At 34.2% G+C, this 23,212-nt stretch overlaps 3 protein-coding genes across 7 annotated transcripts; 2 read left to right on the plus strand and 1 right to left on the minus strand.

Annotated features, from left to right (window-relative positions):
* The first annotated feature begins 540 nt into the window (after positions 1-540).
* On the plus strand, positions 541-5,267 carry LOC103497853 (uncharacterized). The gene is made up of 4 exons (XM_008460229.3): positions 541-1,815; positions 1,976-2,163; positions 3,723-3,929; positions 4,760-5,267. Exons 1-4 carry the CDS (start codon positions 570-572, stop codon positions 4,916-4,918), a joined length of 1,800 nt encoding a protein of 599 aa, XP_008458451.2. The 5' UTR covers positions 541-569; the 3' UTR covers positions 4,919-5,267.
* Positions 5,268-6,495: 1,228 nt separating this feature from the next.
* LOC103497852 (ubiquitin-like-specific protease ESD4) lies at positions 6,496-12,184 on the plus strand. Its single transcript, XM_008460228.3, has 9 exons — positions 6,496-7,766; positions 7,866-7,942; positions 8,024-8,117; positions 8,204-8,302; positions 9,118-9,207; positions 9,312-9,431; positions 11,097-11,200; positions 11,364-11,436; positions 11,683-12,184. Exons 1-9 carry the CDS (start codon positions 6,981-6,983, stop codon positions 11,743-11,745), a joined length of 1,506 nt encoding a protein of 501 aa, XP_008458450.1. The 5' UTR covers positions 6,496-6,980; the 3' UTR covers positions 11,746-12,184.
* Positions 12,185-13,816: 1,632 nt separating this feature from the next.
* LOC103497851 (kinesin-like protein KIN-13A) lies at positions 13,817-20,587 on the minus strand. Of its 5 annotated transcripts, none has more exons than XM_008460223.3 (15): positions 20,477-20,587; positions 20,330-20,386; positions 20,163-20,238; positions 19,761-20,005; positions 19,086-19,307; positions 18,384-18,575; positions 18,149-18,253; positions 17,963-18,040; positions 17,780-17,861; positions 17,465-17,627; positions 16,457-16,786; positions 15,845-16,063; positions 15,172-15,760; positions 14,921-14,986; positions 13,817-14,171 (listed from the first exon to the last, which is right to left on the minus strand). In XM_008460223.3, exons 4-15 carry the CDS (start codon positions 19,950-19,952, stop codon positions 13,989-13,991), a joined length of 2,421 nt encoding a protein of 806 aa, XP_008458445.2. In that variant the 5' UTR covers positions 19,953-20,005; positions 20,163-20,238; positions 20,330-20,386; positions 20,477-20,587; the 3' UTR covers positions 13,817-13,988. The 5 variants fall into 5 exon arrangements, with proteins under 5 accessions (XP_008458445.2, XP_008458448.2, XP_050947825.1 ...); XM_008460226.3 differs by having other exon boundaries at positions 19,761-19,992; positions 20,477-20,571; XM_051091868.1 differs by having other exon boundaries at positions 19,761-19,992; positions 20,330-20,370; positions 20,477-20,535.
* Between the last annotated feature and the right edge of the window lie 2,625 nt (positions 20,588-23,212).

Here is a 23,212-nt window from a genome sequence, read left to right on the forward strand (position 1 = left end):
GATAGACCAACCGTTGCTATAGAGTCTATAAATTTTTTAAACTGTTGCTATATAATCGTTATTTGTAATTTGCAACTATCCCTTCTTGTTTCGTCTCTTACTTTAGCTATACAATTAGGGATAGTTGCAAAAGTAGCAATTATATTCAAAATAATTAAGTATATAGCAACATTTTAAAAAAATTGCAAATATAGCAAAATTTGTCAAAATCTATCAACGATAGGAGTCTATCACCAATAAACCATGTAGCAAATGTTAGTCTATCACTGATAAACCATAGGAGTCTATCAACGATAGAAGTCTATCACCGATAGATTTTGCTATATTTGCAATTTTTTTAAAATGTTGCTAGATAGTTAATAATTATTCTAACAATTGCTATCCATTCTAATTACCCTTGTATGGCCCATTAACCCTACATTTAAGAGTGGGCTCGGGCTAATTCTAATTGATACTTGAAAATGTTAAGATGGGCCAAAATGGGCCTAGGCCCATTATATTCCGTACACCTACATCATTATTTACTAGAAATTCAAACCTCAATTCACAAGCTTCCTTCCCCGCTGGTTATGGCGGGTACGTACGGCTCCACCATTGCTCTCTCCCTTCCTTCCAACAAGTTCACCATTTGCACACCCAAGCCACTGCTTTCAGTTTCATCCTCCATTTCCATTTCATCTCGTTCCAAGCTCCGAACAAGAAAAAATCACTTGCGCATCAAAATTCTCAAAACCCTAGCTAGACCTCCTCCTTTCTCTCTCTCTCCTATTCCTCCTGAAACCCAATCTCCAATTCCGATCGTCTCGCCGGGAACTTCAGGTCCTGTCGATGTCGAGACCGAGGTTTTGTCTCCGGCGGAATCCTGCCCTTCCTCCACGGACGGCGAATCTCGACTCTCCGAGAGCTCGAGCACTGCTTCGTTGTTTAATTTTGACGTTGCCAAATTTTCTTGGGGAAGTTTTGTCAAGCTTGGCGTTTATTTTCTTGCCGTTTTTGCGTTTCAGACAATTTGTACTGTGTGGGTCTTAGAATATGGTAGTTCGAGTAAGGAAGATACGAGTTCAAATGAAGATTTGAGCGTTAGGAGAAACAGCGGAAGGGAAGTGTTGTTGAATGGAAATGAGAGAATTGGCCTTGGAAATGTTGGGTCGAAAAGAAACAAGTTGGTTTATTTGGAGGAAACGAAAATGAGAGAAAAAATTGAAGAGATAAGATCGATGGCTAGGGCAGCAAGGATAGAGGAGAAAAATAAAAGGTCTGATGATTTTGGGGAAGACGATATGGAGGGTGGAAATGCAATTTCCAGAGCTAGGATTGATATCGAGAAAGAGGTAGATGCTCGACTTGTTAAGTTAGAGAAGAGGCTAAATTCTTCCAAAGAAAAGATACCGGGTTCATCGATGAATTATTTGCTCAAGTCTGAAAATGTTGAGGATGCAGTTGAAAGGAATAGTTTCAATGGTGAAGAGAGGGACAAGAGTCTAATGTTTAAGAAAAAAATGAGATACAGAAACTCATCTAGTCATAGAATTAAGAAGCCTAAGGGGTTTCAAGGTTTTGTATCTAATGGGAAAAAGAGTGGCTCGAATGGCAAGGGTACAACAAAGGGAGGTGCAAATTTTGTTGTTGATAAGATGGGAGTGAAGGATACTGAAAAACGGGTAGGTAACAAAATCATGGATACTGTTTCAGAGATGTTCGAAGATGATGGCACAAATTTTGCGAGAAACGAATTAGTATTACCACAGGAAAATGATAAAACGAATTTGGATCTTGGAATTAAGGCTTCGAGTTCAAAGAATAAGCCAAGTAATGGTAATGTCTCTAAATTACAAGATACTATTTTCGTCTAATGGTGCTTGTTTGTTTGTTGATTTTTTATGTTTTGAATTCCTCATTCAACATTAAAGTATCGCTGTTCCGAACTTCATATTTGTCGTAAGAAATAATTATGGTCTGTTTCTTAAGTTTTTAGGCGTTGTTCAGGAGACTTCTTCAGTTGTGATATCGAAATCACAGAATTTAAAAGATGTAGTGGAGAAAAGTTCTTCTTCGGCGAGTTCAGTTGACAGTGTTGAAAAGAAATCTAAGGCTGGTGAAGATAGAAGGAAACAATCAAACAAGAAAGCCGATTTATGGTGGTTGAATCTTCCTTATGTTCTAGTAAGTTAGAAAATAAACTTTGCTTTCTATACTTATGTTCTTCTTGATGGCATGATTTTAATTTATGAAGACGCTACAAAATGCGACAAATGGATATTTGGATTATGTACGAGATCAACCTTTTTGATTTCAATCCTGAGTCGCACACTTAGCATAACAAGTATTCCTAATGAAAATAGACCCTTGTTTGATACTTTCGTTTTTAGTTTTTTTCGTATTGAAATTTATGCTTGTTTCCTTCCAATTTCCTTTATAATTTTACCTATCTTATAGAATCATTTTTTTTTCTCAGCTAAATTCTAAAAAATAAAATAATTTTTTAAAAAACTATTTCTTTTAGTTTTCAAAGCTTGATTTGGTTTTTGAAAGCATTGGTAGAAAGGTGATAATGAAAACATAGAAGTGGAAGCAGTGTTTTATGTTCATAGAACAAAAATTCTAATTGATTATCGGAGGAAGTCTTAATTTTATCTTATCAGAATTGCTATTCTGTCCGCTGGTTCTATCTGCAAATAAACTTAGTTGCTATGCGCATGTAGTTATAGTGCCACATAACACTGGTTTAGGCAGAATAATTATGCATCCATGTAAAAGTTGTAGTTTAATGTACATTTTTTATAAAAGGATTATTTCAGTTAGTATCACGGATAACAAAAGTTTAATGATTCAGAAGGGAACCGAGGGAATGCTTTCAGGTCAAGAAAGGTGAAATATGGTGAATATACACCTCCTTTTGCTGGCTTGTATCTCAAGATACAAAGTTTGAAAGTTTGGTAACTATGATGACTTAGTAGTAAAAAAAGAGACAAAGTCTCACTAAGTGGTTAAGAGTTTATGGATTCAATCCATTGGTGGCCACTTACTTAGTAATTAATTTCTTATTAGTTTTCTCATCCTCGAATGTTGTAGGGTCAGATGTGTTGTTCTATAAGATTCGTCGGGCTGCGTGTAAGTTGGCTTGGACGCACACGTTTCTTTTTTTAAAAGTAAAATACGACTGAACAGCACATTTATTTATGTTCATTTGGATGCAATGAAAGGCTCATCTGAAGTTTGCATTTGTTGCAAGAATGCCCCAATTCTTTCCAGTATTGCAATATTATGCTTCATCTTTCGTGAATGTTGCAAAACTACCTCCTTAGAATTTTGGACGGAATTTGGAACATGAAATGGGTGTGGCAATGACATATAATGGCATGACAATGTTTATGTCTCAATTTATGTCCAACGTTTTAATAGAATTATACTTAATTCAAATTTAGTTTTGAAATTTTTTGGCAATACTAACTTTTGAAAGCGTAAGAGTATTTCTCGGAATATGATATCGTCGAAGGGTACTTTTAATTTCTTTGTTTCCTTGCTTCTTTTAATTTCTATATTAAATGTTTCAAAAACAATGAAAATGTCAAGCACACATGTTTGAAGGGTTTATTTATTTATTTATTATTATTATTTTGCGGAGATCCATATTTCAATAACCCTTCTATTAGTTTTAAGACTTGTTTTTTAGCACTATGATTCTTTTTTCTTTTCTTAACACTAAAATGTATCCATCACAGGTTATTGTTATGCGTCAAGGTTCCGATGAAGAACTAGATGGACTTTTCACCATAAGGATTCCTTCCGCGACACAAGATATTGAGGAATCTACATATACGGTTGCTTTTGAAAACCATGTCGATGCAAATAACTTCTGTTTTCTTCTGGAATCCTTTTTTGATGAGCTCGACAATTTCACAACCGATGTTGTTCCTCTGCCAACAAAAGTAAGAATTCTTCAATTTTACGATATCTATCTTCATTTTCATCCTTGACTTGTTGGAATTATTCTGGCTTCTAAAATTATTGTTGTAGAAGTAAATTGGTTTAATGGTAAATTAATACTATAATATGGTATCTTAACTATAAAAATCTTAAGAGGCATTATATTTTAATAACTCATAATAATATTATGTTGATATTTACATTCAAAATTTTTATAGGATAATTAATTTAAAATTTTATTTCATGTAATTTACGATCTTCAATATTGTGTTTAGTCAAGAAAAAGTGAATTCAATTGAATCATTGAAATGCATGAAGAATCAAGGATGAAACGGAAATGAGATTGTGAAGTGTGAAAACAAAAGATAAGAGGGTTGAGTTGAAAAGGCGTGGAAACATAATGAGTTTGGTATTAAAGATTGGATCCAAAATGCTCAGTTAAGATGTAGTTTTGGATTACATACATTACAAACCCATTACAATATGGGCGTCCAACGGCTCCAAATGGTTAGCAAATCCACCATACACTAAAAATGATTATAATTCTTTTACAATCACTTTTATATTCTTCCAAATTCGCGCTAAACTCACCCTAAGTCAAAATCATTCTGCTCAGTTGATTAGCTTGTGTTTTTATTTCTTTATTTGAGTTGAATGATCATGGGGTTGAAGGATTGAATCATCAATATTTGTGATAACAATTGTCTAGTCGGTACTTTATTCGTTGAGTTATAATACGATGATAAGTTGGTGGTTTTGTAATCGTAGGAAAAGCATAACAAAAAGGAAAAGAAAAACTGCTAACATTTTTGCTTGGTGCTTCTCTCTTTAGGAACTCGAGAAGGTCATAAAATCACATACAAGCAAAATGATTGTTGTGAAGAAGGGGCAACTCCAGCTCTATGCTGGCCAACCGTTTGCCGATGTCGAGATGGCTTTGTATTCTTTGGTTGAACGAAACGAGAATGTTATTTCTTTACATTCCAGTTAGGAACCACATGGCCAGAGGAAGATCGGGTTTCATGTTCGATCTGTCACCAATGCAGCTATCAAACCTGCCCAAGATGGTGAAAATTTGCAACTGAAAATGGGAGCTTTGCCACCATTTCCCAGATTTCGCGATGATATGAATTTCTTCATAGGAAAATCCGTAAGTGATTTTTTGCTTTAAATAGTTCAGAGAGTTGCGTTTAGGATTGAATTTCACTTTCACCCCACATGGTTGTCTTAACATATATATATTTTGAAGCATTTATTCATGAAATCTTGGTTTGTCAGAGAGATGATTATGGAAGAATGTTCATGAACGGTCGATTCAAGCAGATAATTTTTGAACTAAATTGCGTATTTTATAAGTGAGTTTTGAGCCTCCAACATGGTATACCTTATACTCGTGTTGGTATTATTGATTTAAGTATATCATCAACATTTTCAAGCTATTATGAAATTGTAGATTTTGTAGTTTTTGTTTCACCAAGCGAAATTTGAGTAGACAAAATAAATGGGGTCTAATGACACGGGACGCATTCAAGTATTGTTTTTTATTTTTGTATTTCTATTTACTAGTACAAGCGAAACGAGAACAAACTTATTACCTTAGTTTCCAGCAAAGAAATTAATAAAAATGAACCGAACGAACAAGCACATTAACTCATTCTAAAGGATTCCTAATTGACATTGAGAAATTTTGAGAGTGAATCACTCAATATATCAATAGTGGTTGCGAAGTCTCGATTCCTTCTTGTTAACCTATTCTTTTAAACTCTGTATCTTTAAATATATAAATCTGAGTCATTTATCAAAATCAATTTAGTTTTTAGTTGATTGGATTTATAATTTAAACATTTTACAATTGATAGTTTGATAAGTCATTCTTTTAGTATTCCTAAATTTGATACTAATAATAACACACACTTCTCCTTTCTGTCTCTTAGGCTGAAGGTTGGATTTTCATTCTATTGTGACGTTTTGTTCATTTGGATTCTTAGTCGAGAAATTTATTACGAGATAAAATCAACACATGTGCGAGAACTAATACTTAAATGATTTTTAAAGATAATTGTAATAAAAAAATATAAATAGATTGATTTATAAAAATTAAAATTTTTGGAAGACTATTTGCATCTTCCCAATTGATGCTAAGATGGAGTAGGAGTAGGATAATCTAAGGAAAATAATTTTCCTTATGAATTGATGTTTTAAAATTAGACATTTTTAGTCTCAATATTTATAAGAAAACATATTTAATCTCCAAATTTTTAAAATGTTCATTTTTCAGTATATGAGTTTTTAAAAATAGGTTTAAAATGCTGGTTAAATAATTATATGATAAATCATATTCTTTAAAACTATTTTTAAAAATTTTAAATATCAAACTCGAGAAGTAATGTTATTGTTATTGTTATTGTTGTTAATCAAAAAGACTAAAAAGGTTTATTTTTAAAATTAAGGGATAAAAAACATTTATTCACACCAAACTTGAAGGGTAAAAAGTAGATTTATGAGTAATCTATATTTATATAGTCAGTAGTAAACTCAAAAATGGTAGCTGAAGTTTAGTGACAAAAGTAAATAAAACCGAGAGCTGAAGTGACCGTCGTCTAAAAATCTTTCTTCGAAACGGAGAAACAAAATCAAACATCAAAAACTATACTAATAGAAAAGATTTTCCACTCTCAAAATTCTGCAGATTCAAACGTCACTCTCTTCTTCTCCAATATCCAATACCCAAATTCTCCTCTTCCAAAACTCAAAACATTCCGATTCCGATTCCTATTTCAACCTCTCTTTCAATTCCCCTTTTTCTCTTCCGATTTCACTCACTACTTTCCCTGTTCCACTTCTCCGTCTCTTCCTTCCCTCGAGCTTTTCAACCTCAATTCGCCGCCATACCTTCTTTTCAGTTCATCCCCATTTCTTGACGTTTAGGGTTCTTCGTTGCTGGCTTCGCCAAAACCCTAGTTTTTATTTTGTCTGAATTTTTGTTTGAAATTGGTTTTGTTTTATGAGTCGCGATGTCGTAGGAGTTTTCTTTCGATCTATGTTGTTTACTAATGGGCGCTCGAACCAGCAACCGTAAGCGGGATGATGAGTGTTCGAGTATTAATCGTTGTTATTCATCGTTGAGATCACCGGATTTTCACGTCCCTAAGAAACGTAAATTTTCTACTATGTCTGCGGATCGGCCGGTTGTTTCATCCAACTCTACTGTCGCTAGACTCTCTCGGTACCCTGAAGAGACTTCGCAATTGCGTCGAGAAGTCCATGGTCCTTGTAGATTGTTCAAATTTGGGCTCTCGAGGAGCATCCATAGGTTTTGGGAGTCTAAAAATAGTGATTTGTCGGAACAGGATGAGGTGGGAAATGTCTTGTCGTACAATTACCAAGTTGCGAAGAGTCGTGCAATTGGTTCGTTGCGGTCGTTCCCTAAGGATGTTATTGAATTGGATTCGGACTCGCAAACTGAAAGAGATGTTTCTGGAGACTTGAAGAACGAAGACGTTGTTGAGGTAATTGAAGATGAAAACCAGGAGCATAGGTCTCGTGAGGTTGTTACAATGGAGGAATTGGATACGAAGGTGATGGATGTTCGTCAGCCATCATCGTCTTTGGAAGTTGTAGATTTGACAAATGACGGTTCTAAAGTTGAAAACGCTGAGAAAATGCTTGGTGCTTTGTCATTGAACCCGGATATGTCCAGTGTTTTGGCTTACAAAAAGTTGCTTCAGAGTGTGGAAAAGCGAACATCGAGATTGAAAAGCTTGGATTTTGAAATCGAGTTGAATGAGAAGCGTCGGTCAATTCTTCAATCGCTAACTCCAAAAAAGAAGCCTCTTGATGTAAGTTTGTCATCTCTGCAGCAGAGATAGATTAATTATGTTCTGGAAGATGCAATTTCACCATTTTTATGCCAATGAGAAGTTATTTGTTGTTTCCAGGAGATTCCACAGGAGCTTTTTACTCCTCTTACTAAGGAGGAGGAAGCCGAGGTTGAACGTGCGTTCTCGAGTAACCGGTACTGATGATGTACCTGTGATATTTCATGTACTGCATTTTGTTCTTTGTTTGACGTTTTTTTTACCATATATTTATTCAGGAGGAGGGTTTTGGTTGCTCATGAGAATTCAAATATTGAGATCACTGGAGAAACTTTGCAATGTCTAAGACCGGCTGCTTGGTTAAATGACGAGGTATATTTGAAGAGTAGAAGAAATAGTGTCTTATAGTTTCAATCTTGAGATTACTGGGGAAACTTTGTTGTATTTATTGTTTGTAGGTGATTAATTTGTATCTTGAGTTGCTGAAAGAAAGGGAAAGAAGAGAGCCAGAGAAGTATTTGAAATGCCATTTCTTTAATACCTTCTTCTATAAAAAGGTTGGTTTACCTTGCTCCATTTTCTGCTTCATTTTTTCTAAAGCAAATGTAGGTCAGTTCTTTTCCTATTAATAATCTGCCATAAGACAAGCCTCCATTTATTTGTTCAATATTTTGGCAATGCCAAGGGAGTTTGCAGAGCTCTCGTTTTATAAGGCCTCTGCAATAGACCTTCACAAAGAACTTCTAAGTTTCTAACTAATCAAATCTTTATGGCCCCTCAAAATCATAGACACAACCACCCAATTGCTATGACCCACTCTTTCCACAAATTGTTAATTTACCTTGAGATGGTGAGGTTCTAGTTTGGTGCGTTTCTGAATTTTATAATAGTAGGTCAATGATAGGAAATTGAGCTGCTTGACTTTCCTATGTGGCCTACATTTGGATTGACCATTCCGTACATATAACTTTGTTGGTATGTTGATTGGAGACCCTTTCTTTCATTTTCCTCCGTTTGTGGGTTCTATTTTCGTAACTCATGTATTCTTTCCTTTTTTACTCTATGAAACCGTGGCCAGTCCAGACCTGGTACAGCTTTCGAGTGAATAATTGTGTTGAAACAAGTTCCCTTTTATGAGAATGTTTTCAATGGACGCAGTAAATTGTAGTTGAAGCCTCCTCAATCTGTGTTAACATTCTTATCGTGTTTCTCCCTCGGACATCTCTGTTTTTGCATAGTAGAAAATAGAAATGTATACATTTTTCTTCAATCTTAATAGAAGTGTGGTCTTATTAGAAAAGACATTTATATGTGCCACTAGTGATGATCTGACTTTAGCATGGTTTGTTCTTTCTTTTAACATTGCTAACAGTTAAATGGAAGGAACGGCTATGATTACAGATCTGTCAAAAGATGGACCAGCCAAAGGAAGTTAAAATACGAACTCATTGATTGTGATAAAGTAATATTCTGCCACCTCTAAACTCTATTAGACATCTAATCAATGGCCATTGATGGAAAGATATTAGTTCAACTTTCACTGATCCAGTTTAATTACTTCTTTAGATATTTGTCCCCATCCATAGAGAAATACACTGGTGCCTAGCAGTAATCAACAAGAAAGAGAAGAAGTTTCAGTATCTCGATTCTCTCAAGGGAATGGATTCTCGTGTTTTAAAAACATTGGTATGTTTTGTCTACCCTCTCCTCTCTGCAATTTATTAGTTCATTTGTATGGTTCATGAACTTATTGTTATGGTAGCTTCCTTGCATTACACATACTTGGCATACTTGCTATATGGAATATCATAAATCCTAGTGACTTAGAAATTAGAATTAGGAACCCTCTGGATACATGTATGAACCCCTAATTCTCAAACACCGATACTAAAAGTTTCAAATTGCTTCAAACTCAATCCTAAGGTTTAAATAAGACCTAATCTCTTGGGATGAAGGATAAGTTTCTTGATCTAAAAATGGAACACTCCACGGAATGTGACTCTGCTTTGTGGTCACTTTTTCTCGGTAGTGAATTTATACATAGTTGATTTATGGATCTGAAGAGAGGATTTGACAAAAGTTAACTAGTCTAGTACTTTATTTTTATTATTACTCTTTTTAATTATTTTGTTGTCGCTGATGTTGTTCTTGTTCCTAATCCTTTTTGTTTTCTTTCCTTTTCCCTTTTTTGGACAAAAAACGAGTAGTTATTCTTATTTATTCATTTGGTCGCAATTTTAATCTTTGATCTCAAAATATATGTTAATTGCCATGAGATTAGAATGTTCTTGAAGTCATGGGATTTAAGTTTTGATAGTAAGTGGATGATGGTTAATAACTGTTTCATTTCTCCCATGAGATAGTCAAGGTGCGTGTAAATTGGCTTGGACACTCACAGATACCAGAAAATATACACAAATACAGACTCATATATACACATTTCAGATTTTAAGTTAGGGTATTTGACTATCTGTGTAGTTTTCAGTTTCTAAATTTTGGAATTTGAAATGAGGTTTGAAGCTAAAAAAGGAACCTTTTAATAATAGGCTTCTGCTTTTCCAAAAACTGATCTTTTAACTTCTTGACGCACTACCATAGTCAACCTCTATTTTTCTCTCTCTCTATAACTTGTGTTTCTTTCTTTAACATATTTCCTCTCTCGGAACGTATCCCTCTATAAAAGTCTTCATACTTTGTTAGTTCTCATGCTATAACTTTTCTTTTCCCATCTTACGTTCATCTCTCTTAAGTTTGTTTCCGACTTTTCTGAAATTTCATTTGAAGCCCTTCCATCAATCCTGGCATTCCAATTTATCATTTGTGTTGTTGTTCCCACAAACTATATTTCTTTGTACCGATAGCATGTCTCAATCTTCATTGCTTTAAACACTGCTGCAATTATGATAAACATTTACAAGTTCACCTTTTGGGGCCTATTGTTAGGGAAGCAGGAAGCAGGCATGTAATGGGGGAGAACAGATACTGCATTTTAGTTTGTTTCTAATAGGTCTACAGTTTTGACTTTCTAATAGCCCCATCACTTTCTTAAATCTTAGATATTGATTATTTTTCTTTGCTCTTGCATTTATTTTGCATAATCATGAGAACATTTTTTCTTCTTCTTCTTCTTCTTAGCTTTGGTCATATTCTATGATCGGTGAACCAACCATGGGTACAAGAACTCTGGAAATTGAGTCATTCATGATTATTATTGTTTTTTTGAACTCCCATTTATTTTATTATTCTTATGACGTGATAGTACAAGAGAAGGGGATGTATACATTCAAGTTGCGCTCTTTTTTATTGTCCTATGCCAGTCATGTTATAATTTTGAGTCTATATATTCCCCAGGCAAGGTATTTTGTAGATGAGGTGAAGGACAAGAGTGGAAAAGATATTGATGTAAGTTCTTGGGCACAAGAATTTGTCGAAGACCTTCCCGAACAAGAAAATGGGTTTGTTACACAAACACCTCTTAAACTTATATTTCTTTTGTGTCTTTCATCTATATTTTTTTATTCCGAAAAACAGTTCTTGAGATACTGTTGATACTAAAGTAATTCAAAGTGAGTATGTTTTCTATATTTTTTCTTCTTACAATTCATTCTATTGATACAGGTTTGATTGTGGCATGTTTATGATCAAGTATGCTGATTTTTATAGTAGAGGTTTGAATCTCTGTTTCAAGCAGGTAAAGATTGTTCAAAGTTTGAGTTTCTGGTTTTCTATAACATCAAAAGTCATAACCGGAACCCCAAATTGACTTATATTTCTAATATAATTTGGTGGATTTTGTCCAACTTTTTGGTCATTTTCAACAAAACATCATAAAATTGCTTTATTTACAATGTTGTTTGTGACAATTTGTGTTTGTCTTTCCTTTAAATCTAATGTGGGTAAAATGTTGATTACCATGATTCTACTTCCTTTCTTGTAGGAACATATGCCTTACTTCCGTCTTCGAACAGCCAAGGAAATTTTGAGATTGAGAGCTAACTGATTTGAAAAGCGGCCGAGTAACATGCTCAACCAACTATGCACGCAATTGCTCGAAATTTTCATCATGTTGGCAATTATAGTTCTGAGATTTTTCTGCACTTTATGAGTGGCAGCGGCGTTAAATTGTACGTTTTGTATTGGTTTCGGGTACATTACTGTTGAGGAAAGGGTGGTTGAGTGCAGAAAGTATACGAGAACTTCCACTTCCGAGAACTAATAATGTGCTGAACCATGTAAATTTGGTAAGTTTAGAAAAGTATACACATCCCCACATAAGTGGTTTAGTGAGATTCATTACGACCTATGTGTTATTGAATTATTTCTCTTTTTTCTTTTTTCTATTTTTGTGTATTAAGTTTGATGAAAATGTTTGTAAAGATTAGAGAGTATCCGTAGAAGGGCAAGGCCGGCCGCTTCTTGAAACAAAGGTTCGTTCATTATTTATTTTTTCCCCTCAATGTCTTGGTCGTAAGGCTATGACATAGTTTCTTATTTTTGTTTTTTTCTTCTTTGGGGAAGATTTAGATTCGATATGATCATGCAGGTTTTTAGTGATGAATAATAATATATACAAGGTTTTGATGCACATTACAATATTATGACCTTTGAAAGTTTAGGCCTAGGCCACTCTTCTTTTACTTTTTCGAGTGCGATTCAATTTTAAGAAAACTATTTTAACATTTTTTAAAGAATTTCAAGATATAAGTGAATCTGTTATTGATATTCTTATTATGTTTTATTGGTGATAATATACCAATATTTGCAAAATAGTTTATAATAATAATTTGTTTATACACGTCAATATTTTGATTCTATTCTCTTACGTACTTCACTATATTATATATAGTATATGAATGCATAAAAAGATACTCGAGTATTATCGAATACATGAATGCATAGAAAGATACTCGAGTATTATCGACTACATGAATGCATAGAAAGATACTCGAGTATTATCGACTACATGAATGCATAGAAAGATACTCGAGTATTATCGATTACATGAATACATGAATGCATTGTTGAGTATTACTCTTTCTTGGATGAAACTGTTAGCTATTGTTTTCTACAACTCTTCTAAGTTTTTTCTGAAGATTACTTGATGATATTAACCTTACTTTTTAAAAGAAAAAGAAAACTATAATCCTAATTATTAATTCAAATAATAAAAATATATTTTAATTTGATTACATAAAAAACAATAATTTATCTAAAGGGATAGTTGCAAATATAGTAAATATAACAAAATCAGCCAAAATCTATCAATGATATTGATATGAGTCTATCATCATTGATAGACCATATAATAAATGTTGATCTATCACTGATAAACCATAAGAGTCTATCTATCACTGATAGATTTTGTTACATTTGTAATTTTTTTAAAATATTGTTACATACTTAATAATTATTCTAAAAATTCTTACCTATTATAATTACCCTTATCTAAAAGATTTATCATTTCAATATAAATATTAAATTTTAATTGATTTTAAATAACTAAAATAAAGAAGAGAAATTTCCAAAATGGAAAATTTGGGACTGAGAGCACATAGAAAAAGCCAGAAGGATGCTTCGAAGCAGAATGTAGAAACTTCCCCCAAAAATGAAAATAATGAAACCAAGATTGTCGATTTCCGGAAACTAAGAAACCAGAAATCTGATCTAAAATGAAATGGCAAAATGGAACAAAAGAGTATCATCTTAACATATTTTTTTTTTTTCAATTGAAAATACAAATCTCCTTACATGAGAAAAAGAACAAACTTGAAGAGAGAGAGAGAGAGGACACTAAACCCCCTTTTTCCATTTTAGTATGTACTAAATTTGAATGGGCACCCCGCCGTTCCGGTCCTCAAATGGAAAGAATGGTGGCCTCGCACCTGCCAAACTAGGACGACGATGGATGATACCAAACAACGAAAACAAATGGTATTTTCGTCGTTTTATCATATTACAATTACACAATAACATTATTGATTATGTACCTCAGGGTTACGGTTGTTAGAAGAAGCTTGGGAAGTCGTATAAATGTGAAAGTGTTCACAAGAGAGAGGTCAGGGCAAAGAGGAGAAAGCAAAGCAAAGCAAATTCAATTCCAATCTCTTTTTCAAGCTCGAAAATGTACAAATCAATTGATTAATGATATTATGTAATATGGAAAGAGAAGAAGAAGAGAATAAAAGCAGGAGGGTACAGCTGAGGAGGAGGAGTTGAAGACATGAAAACAAACTCACACCCTTTTTAACGCGGTACTCTTTTTCGGCTCAGTATCTCTTGTTCTTTAAGTCTATGCTGGAATCTCGCAAGGCGTGCTTGAAGACTAACCAAACCGGCAGCCTTTCGAGACAGCACGAAACTCAACTGAGTCACATAGTTCTCAATGTGGCTTCCAGGTTGATCTACTTCTGCCAACAGTTTCATTTCCTGACAACCAACAACCACAAACAAACACACATCATCACTACAGATTAACCCAACCCTACCAACTTAAAGAAAGAGACCAACAAACTTGATTTAAACAAGTTGGTGGTTCAGTTGGTTTCAAAAACACTTTTGTGTTGTCCTTTTTATGGAGTAACAAAATAGGTAACGTTACAAGTTTAATCTTTAGACTTCCTAAGTTGTGTTTAACAAGCTATAGAATTTACAATAAACTTGTGTTTAATAAATTCAGTAGTTCAAAATTTTCAATGAGGTTAGAAGGTGTCTTAAAAAAGAATAAGAGATGTCATTATCTTTTAATTGTGTCTGCTAGGTTTCTAAAGTATCAAAGGGTATAATAACGTCGTAACTTTCTGCCTTGAGATTTTATGTCCCTAAAATATCAAATGTCCTTTTTAACAAAAAGCAACAAAGGGCATATTGGACATTTTAATAACTTAATGAATGCATTGGACATAATTGAACGGTCATATCCAATGAGGAGACAACTCAATTATATCTAATGTCTGTATATTAAAAATCTCAAATAAAGTTGAAAACCATTAGACAAATTTGAGAGTTCCCTACTTTCATGTTTAAAAGGAAAATAGGGAACAAAAGCTTTTGGCTTTTTCTAGGGCTTTTGGTTTTTTCTAGAAAAGAATCAGAAGGGACAGGGGTCCCGAGTCTATTATAATGAATCAAATTTAACTATAAGTATTTGTACTAAGAGATTGAAATTTTTTACTTACTTCTCGCACTATCTCCATGGTGTCCTCAATTTCTTTTCGATGAGCAGCGATCAACGCCTCTTCTTCCTGCAACAAGGTAGATGACACAGTCAAAAGACCACGGAACTGGTGGGAGAGGTAGTGCAATTATTTTCTTTGACATGGTGAAAAACGAAGCTGCTTTCCTGGTGACTAAATATGCTTGCAGCATAAGTGGAAAAATAAAAGTGAAAAAACATGCGCACACACAGTCGGATGTTAAGAGTGCGGACCTCCAATATGGCATTAATATTCCCATCAGGAGTTGGCTCGGGTTCAGACTTTCTGAATCCAGTATCATTTGTATTAGAAATCCCTGGACCATACTGCTTGGAGCTTGCAGTTGATACGTCAGGCACGACGTTATCTTTCTTCTGCCAGCTCCCCGATTTTTCCGATTTTTCATCACGGGTTGATTTTCTTCTGGGTGGTGATACCTTTTGCACCTTCTCCTCTATATCATTTAAGTTGCGCTGGGCATACATGGGAATCTTTCGACCCGTTGGATCACTATGAGTGCTCCTCATTTCAGGCTGCTCCTTGTCGAATGATGCAGAAGTTACAGTTTCTCGTGCATGAAAGCTATTGCTTGATGGCAAAGCAGTAGTTGGCATGTCAAAGTTGGAAGAGGAGAGACTCTCTTTCTCAGCAACCCTTCTGCCCAATTCCCCTAATTTCACCTCTTGGCGCAGCATATTCGTATCTTCTGCTTCAGTTGGAATTGGAATAGATGGGGCTGAAGAAACATCTCTAGCTATTGGCACACTGGAACTAACAGCTGGATCTTTTTTTGTGCTTCCACTTTTGGATAAACTTTTGACCCTGATGTTATTTGATAGCAACTTATAAGTTGAATATATTGCTAAATTTTGGATGATGCAAAGCCTAAGATGTCAAAAGGCATACCGGTCAGCATATCTCAAAGTGTTTAGAGTATGTTCACATGAACCAGCATTCGGAGAAATGCATGATATCATAACAGTTCTTGAGTTGCCAACAAAAGAATCACGGAGCACTTCTGTGAGTTTGCTTCCACGGAAGGGTATATGAATCTGATCATTGTCCAAGGCACGAATGCATTCCTTCAAAGCCAGAAGACTTTTGTTGATTTCTGCTCCTTCAATCCTGCAAAAGTTCCGGCAAAACAAAATAGACAAATTGCAGCAAAATTAAATTAGTGTACAAATTTAGTTGACGGGAATTAACTCTTTGATGACAGGAATGTGTATATATATAAGAATATCAGAAAATATATCAAGCAGCATTTTGAACCGAGAAGTTCAAAGCAGTCATCCTCTGTGAAACGCAAGAACTTCAGACTGGCTACAAGCCTACCAAATAAAATTCTTAGTGGATGCACTAAAAAGACTAAAATAATTAACCAAGATGGTATACTCAATTCGATCAAGCAGACAGTGACATGCTTGGTAAACTTATTGATGGGTGACACCTTTACAACTGTGAATAAAGAACCTTAACAAGAAACATAAGACCAAAGATCTAAAACATCTGACATACCTTGTCTGACGGTCATTATCAGTCGTATCAGCACCTCTTTCACTACCAGCCAAATCAATAAAAGAGATTTTCCCAACAAGCTTCCCACTTTTCAACTCATTCCCGTCATTGTTCCTTCTGGATTCCTTTACTTCAGGATGTTTCTTAACAGCAAGTTGCAATATAGCATGCGACCTTGAAGACTCCTCATTGGCACCAGTGGAACCTGTACTCCTAGCTGCATTTCCCTTCTCGATGTATTCTTTTACAATTTGTACATCAGACACTTCAAATTCTTGAAGCCCAACAATACAAACCTGCTGCCGACCATCTTCTCTCATGCAAAGCTTCCTATTACAGAAAAGAAAAATAATGTCATACTGAGGATGTGTATGCATGGAAAAAGAAGAAATGCATGAAATATATCAAATATCATTCAATTAAAGAATTGGACTCTTGAAAGGGGAAGAAAATGCACGTTAAAACTCTCAATGTTTTTGTATCTGTATTTTCATTTACTTCATTATGGTCGGTAAATGTATCAATTCAGTCACAAACATTATATATACAGCTAAACTATGCCCGAAAGTCAATATTGAATCACATGCAAGCTGTTGTGTGTAGAACCTTTGATTCATTATGCAACTGCATGTCAATATGAACTTGCAGTAGGACTATGTTTGCTTCATCCTGACATCATACCAAGTTCAATTACAGTTAAATTGGATAATTGATGCCGTAAGTACAAGAACAAATAAACTAGCGATCCCAAAAGATTAAGATAACAAAAAACCAAGATTAGATTTTATAATCAAAGCACCAAAAAGTTAATATAACCCATATACCCTAAGATTGTTGAGGTCGCATAAACTAACCTAGATGCCCATGATTATCGATATGATATCATATACATAATACAATCTCACTATGGATGAATGAATTTGCTGTCCCCATTGACAATATCAAATCTTTTTTCGTCTAGATCAATTCAAGAAAAAGAAAAAAAAAAGAATAAAATTAAAAACTTACTTTCTTTCACTGAGTAGATCAAACAATTTCCCACCATATATCTCAAAAAAGCTAAGCCACAGCTTGAATCTCTGATTACGATAAACTGGCTGATGTAACAATCTAACAAGGTCTTCAGCAGCTCTAAGAGGTAACGGCTGCATTGTAAATGTCTTGCCACTGCCTATTCAAATACAAAAAATTTGGATCAACTTCATGGTACCAATGACATCTTATAACGACGAAAAAAGGTACATACAATTTCATTGGAAATAAGAGAAGTCACAATATCCATGAAAACAAGTGAGCAATAGGTTGATCAGATTTATTGTATACCTGTTTGACCATAAGCAAAACATGTAGCCTTTGTCCGTTCAAATATGATGGGAATAATTGGTTGCACGGTAACCCTATAAACCTTTAAAAAAATGCATGTCAGTTAAACCAGATTCTACGAAACCATCTAACATCGCAAAATTATTCTAAACTACAATGGAAAGAGGAACATATAATGATTACCTCATCATTGGTGACATACTCATCAAGAACTGCATCAAAGCAGAATTCATGCTTCTCCACATATGCAGTTAAGTCCACCTATCTCAATTTAAAGAACGCAAGAAAAGAAACTACCATCTAGTCAAACAACAGCCAGATCAAATAATTAAGCCAATATCTTACGTCAAAGTTCTGAGATTTAGGAACCTTTAGTTTTGGTTCATGAACAGTCAAAGAGGCATCGTCACACACTGATACAATATCATCCTCTTTACGAGCAAGCTCCTTCTTGTTTAATGGTCTCTTTCGCACCTAAGACAGGGTACACTATATATATAAAGAAAAAGAAACAATATATGGAAGTCTATGCTAGTTGATGCTAGAATACCCATGACAATAGAAGAAGCAAATGATCAATTATATGATCCCATAAGAATCTTACCACAACTTTGATTTTAGCTACGTTATTTTCCCTGGCAGCATTCTCTTTTTCAATCACAGGTAACATAGCCACAGCATCTTCATCAGCTTGGCTTCTTGGCTGCCTGCTGCTAGCTACACTAAATTCATCCTCAAATGCTCTAGTACCACTTGGAATGAATGGTGACGGCTCGAATGGTTCTGACATAACGTGCTGGTGGCAAAAAGAACTTATTAAAAAGGAAATCCAGAAAAAAAAATTGAAAAATAACTAACCACCACAGAAAAGGATAACTAGGTGATTTACATGCAACATTCATAGAGCAATGGGCCGTAGATAAATTCTTAGCAGATACCATAATGCTATAAAACATGAAATTAAAATGTGATTCTTCAATAAGGAAAGGTGAGTAGTTCGTTAGTTGGGGTATAGAAGCATCTTTTTTCCTTTCTGATCTCCCTAGACCCCAACCGTCTCCCTCCCTCTGAATCACCCGCATCAATAGAAAATCCCCAAAGAAAATAATAATGGAATCATGTCATCAACCTATGATTCTTCTCCCAGAATATCAGGCAAGAGGCAACTAGATAGATTAATATGTTCCAATCCCTAATAGGCAACCATCTAATATCTACCTCCAGAAATTACTACAACTTTTACATATATAATCAGACAAAGAATCTCTTGTCTATAAAAAGAAAAAACCCGAATTAATCACCATACCTCGGACAAAAGCTCGGTATCATCCATAGCATGGAGATCTAAAAGTCCAGCACCAAAATCTCCCCTAAATTCTGGGGAATAATAGCCATCCATTGCACCCAATACTCCGGAAGCTTGGGCAGTAGGTGTATGTGGTTCAGATCCAGACTCTCCACCAAAATTCAGATTTCTCATCAGTTTTAAAAGCCGCTGTTTCTCTTCAGCAGATTGTGCTCCATAACTCTAAGCCAATTAGAAGGGAAGGGGACATTCAATAGCCATGGCATAAACAACAACTAAAGCCAAGTATAACATCAACTGAACGACGAAAAAAAAAAAAAAAGCAGAACTATCCCCAAATCAAACGGAGCTTCCTATAAAATTACGGAATGATAATCAAATTCAATAGGGCATCTAAACATTCATAATTTCACATTTGACCTCAATAGTTGAAGATTGCATGTGCTGGAAAAAGAAAGAAGATAGAAATGACCTTCTACAGTAAATACTCAAAGACAGATTCATGCCAAATAAGCATAGGTCAACCAACATAAAATATGTAGTCTCGACCAAAGACCCACCCGAACTCCACATATTGAAGAAAAAAAAGGGGGCCGATTCATTTCTCTCGCAACAAATTTTTAATCGCACTCCAGAAAAACATACAGAAACCCTCAGAGATAATAAGCCGTGTACCTGCATGAGGAGGGAGCGTTGATCAGCCAAAGGAGAGGCCAGATGCTGCAAGCCAGCGGACTGGAGCCACCGAGCCATGACAGCATCACCAGCGTCGTTAGTGGGACCTGCATTATGCAGGGTCCCACCGCCGGCGTGGTCGTAAAAGGCAGTCGCCGCCGCAGCATTGCTCTGCTGCATCTGGCCGCCCATGTGGCGCTGCGAACGTCTTTGCGGAGCCAATTTTCAAGATCTGTTTAACACCGCTTCATCCGAAAAAACAAATTTAATCAAGTATACAAAATCACTATTAAAAAAAAAAATCAACAACAACATCATCAAAACATTCCAGATGAAAACAACCAGCCGATCCCCCCCATGTTTAACCAAACAAAAAAGAGTAACGAAAAGGAGAATACTCACAGTGAGAAGAAAGTTTGAATTCGAAACAGGACATGAAAGGAATTACTCAAATACGAAATTCAAATCCAAACAGAATCTGCAACAAAAATCACCAGATGAAATTAAAAATAAATAAATAAATAAATAAAGCAAAGAATTGAGAGGTGATTCGAAACATTGAAACATACCAAAATTGAGAAAGAAATGAACAGGTTTGGAAGGTGGAGATCTGTAGAAGGAAGAATCTAAAGATGGGAATCAGAGATCAGATCTGAATCAAAACCCTAATCTCATCGAGAGAAGAAAGAGGGAAAAAATATACAAATTGGCCAAACCTTTTCTTTTATCTTCGTGAAGAAATGAAACCGAGAGAGAAATGAGTTGGCCAAATTTTGTAGAAGACTTCAACGCCACAGAGTACACCCTTTCCTTAATATTATTAAGGAAAATTAATATATAAATCAAATTGGCTAAAAAGGCAACAAAAATATTTATATACATAAATTACTAATTACTAATTAGTTTGATATTATATTCAAAATAATTAAACCGCTATTTTAAGTCATGTTTGTTAAATGACTTTAATACCCTTATGATTATTCACTAATTTAATTTCGACCCAACGCGTCTCATTGTCGTCAAAGGAGAGCGGGGGGGGGGGGGGGGGGGGGGGGGGGGGGAGCTGCCCGGGCCGACCCCGGCATAGAGATTTTTTTCATTTTGTCTTTGGACGGAAATGCCCTTGTCTTTAGGGCTCATTTGGTTGACAAATGACACTCTTTCACTTTAATCAAACACCAACCTCATCCGTTTAATCGTAATTAAATTTCATTGATAGATTAATTGTAATGATTGAATTTTTTTTGATTGAGTTTACTTCAAACTGTAAATATGGTTAATTTGAACCATAATTATAAAAATAAAGATGTTTTTTCAAAGAGTATAACTATAACCCAAAACTAAACCTAAATGGTAACCGTAAAACGCAAGGATTGATCAACTTTCGCTTGTTAATTGGATTGCAACTTTCGTTTAAATTTTCGATGTGAATCTCATGTTTCAGTATGGATGTAAGAACACAAGTAAACAACACCAAATGTAATCACGTGGGAACCACTCTTTAAATTAACATTGATTCATTTCCATTGCACTTGAGTGAACATGACCCAAGTTCTTTGCTTTTTATATACATTGTTGTTGTTGTTGTTTTTTTGTATTTGTTTGTTTTGGTTTTAATTTATTTTTTCTATATATATATATAGAGAGAGAGACACACAAGTATGGTTGGATATTTTTATTTAAAATTTACAAATCAAACTCTTATGATAGATAGTTTATATGTGAAGAAATTCGAATAGAGAAGAGAAAATAAACATTGTAATCGCCGATGATAAGAATATAACATTGTGGCTACGTATTTTGTAAGTATCGATTCAAAAAATTTTGTGTTGGGGATTTTAGCTATTCGTCGAGATATGTGTAGTAGGATGTTGAATTTTTATCCAACATGATGACATTTACATCTTTCTACTATAAATTTGGACAAATGTAATGAGTGAATCAATGTTTTCATTGTATTATATAAACTTCATCAAAGATAAAAACAATAACCAACAAAACATCACTAACGTAAATATAATCTAAACACCACAACAACCAAATATTTCATGTTCATATATTTATTTAAATAATTTCTTTGAATTTCTTCGTTGTCATAATTTTTCCTAAAGCATAATTTTCATCAAACTCTTATATATTAAAATTTGGCGTGCATTAAGTTGTAGTTTGTGCGTTTTGGTAAGTTAAATTCAACATTAGGTCACTAACTGGTTCATAACAACAACAACAACAACGTATTAATTGAAACTCTATGTCAAAATTAGTTGAGTGTCCATTAAAATAGTACAATACATAATAATGGTGGTAGATATGAATTTGTTTAAACTTTTTTTTTTTTTTTTAAGTTATAAAATTGCTCGTGTACAAAGCTTAAAATACGGATGTCGGTAATATTTTTGAAACCAAGTAAAGGAAAATCAATAATAATTAAACATTTAGAACTTTTAGCTTCCGCTTTTTATTTCATTGTCAAGTCCTAATCGTCGTAAGTAAGTATATTTTCAAATTTTACAGAAAAATGCTTTTAAATAAGGATAACAAAATAGTATTACAATTAAGTGTAAGATTTTATTAAAGATGAGTGAAGTAAAGTTTAAAAGAAAAGAAAAGTATAAGAATGAAAAGAATGGTTTTGAATGTAAGATTAGAAAGAAGTAATATATGATGATGATGATGATGATGATGGAGGAAATGATTGGGGAAATGGGGATTTTAGAGAGGAAGCTGAAGAGAGAGGGAGGGGTCCGGATGGCACAAAAACACATTTATGACACTTTTTTTTGTTCTGCTCCAAACTCAGAAACTCCACCTCCTCTCTGCATTCTCATTTAACTCATCTTTGTCCCCTTTCTTTCTTTCTTTCTTTCTTTCTTTTCTTTTAGTTTCAAATTATTATTCCAAAACAAACCATTACAATAATACCACTTTTTTAAATTTTGCTTTTAATGTTAATTGTTAGGAGACACTTCAAATCTATACATAAATCAACTTCACACTGACCAGAGTATATATAAAGACAAACTGTAACGGTATCTTTTTGTTTATATGAACGATCGTTTTGTTTACGTAAAAAAAGTTTTAAGTTTATAATGAGTTAAGCATTCTACTCAACCGATTAAAACATATATCTACGATAATAAAAATCGAACAAAATGCTAGAATTTTAATTTCATGTTACTTTTATAACTATCATAACATATATGTGTATCTTTATTTGCTAATGAGGCTATTTATTTAATATTATGTGTAATATTGGTGATATCACGATTGTTTCTAACGTAACTCGATGTTCATTCTCTTATTCCTCCTCATGGTATTCTATGGTAACCCTAGACAAGAATAAAACTATATCGAAAAAAGAAATATATTATATTTAATTAAAAAAATACCGTGTTTTTGATCAAAAGTTATAACATTACACTTAATTTGTTAGAAACATTTGTAAAACGAAC

Source organism: Cucumis melo, chromosome 11 (assembly GCF_025177605.1).
Source record: "Cucumis melo cultivar AY chromosome 11, USDA_Cmelo_AY_1.0, whole genome shotgun sequence".
In the NCBI taxonomy this organism is placed as follows: domain Eukaryota; kingdom Viridiplantae; phylum Streptophyta; class Magnoliopsida; order Cucurbitales; family Cucurbitaceae; genus Cucumis; species Cucumis melo.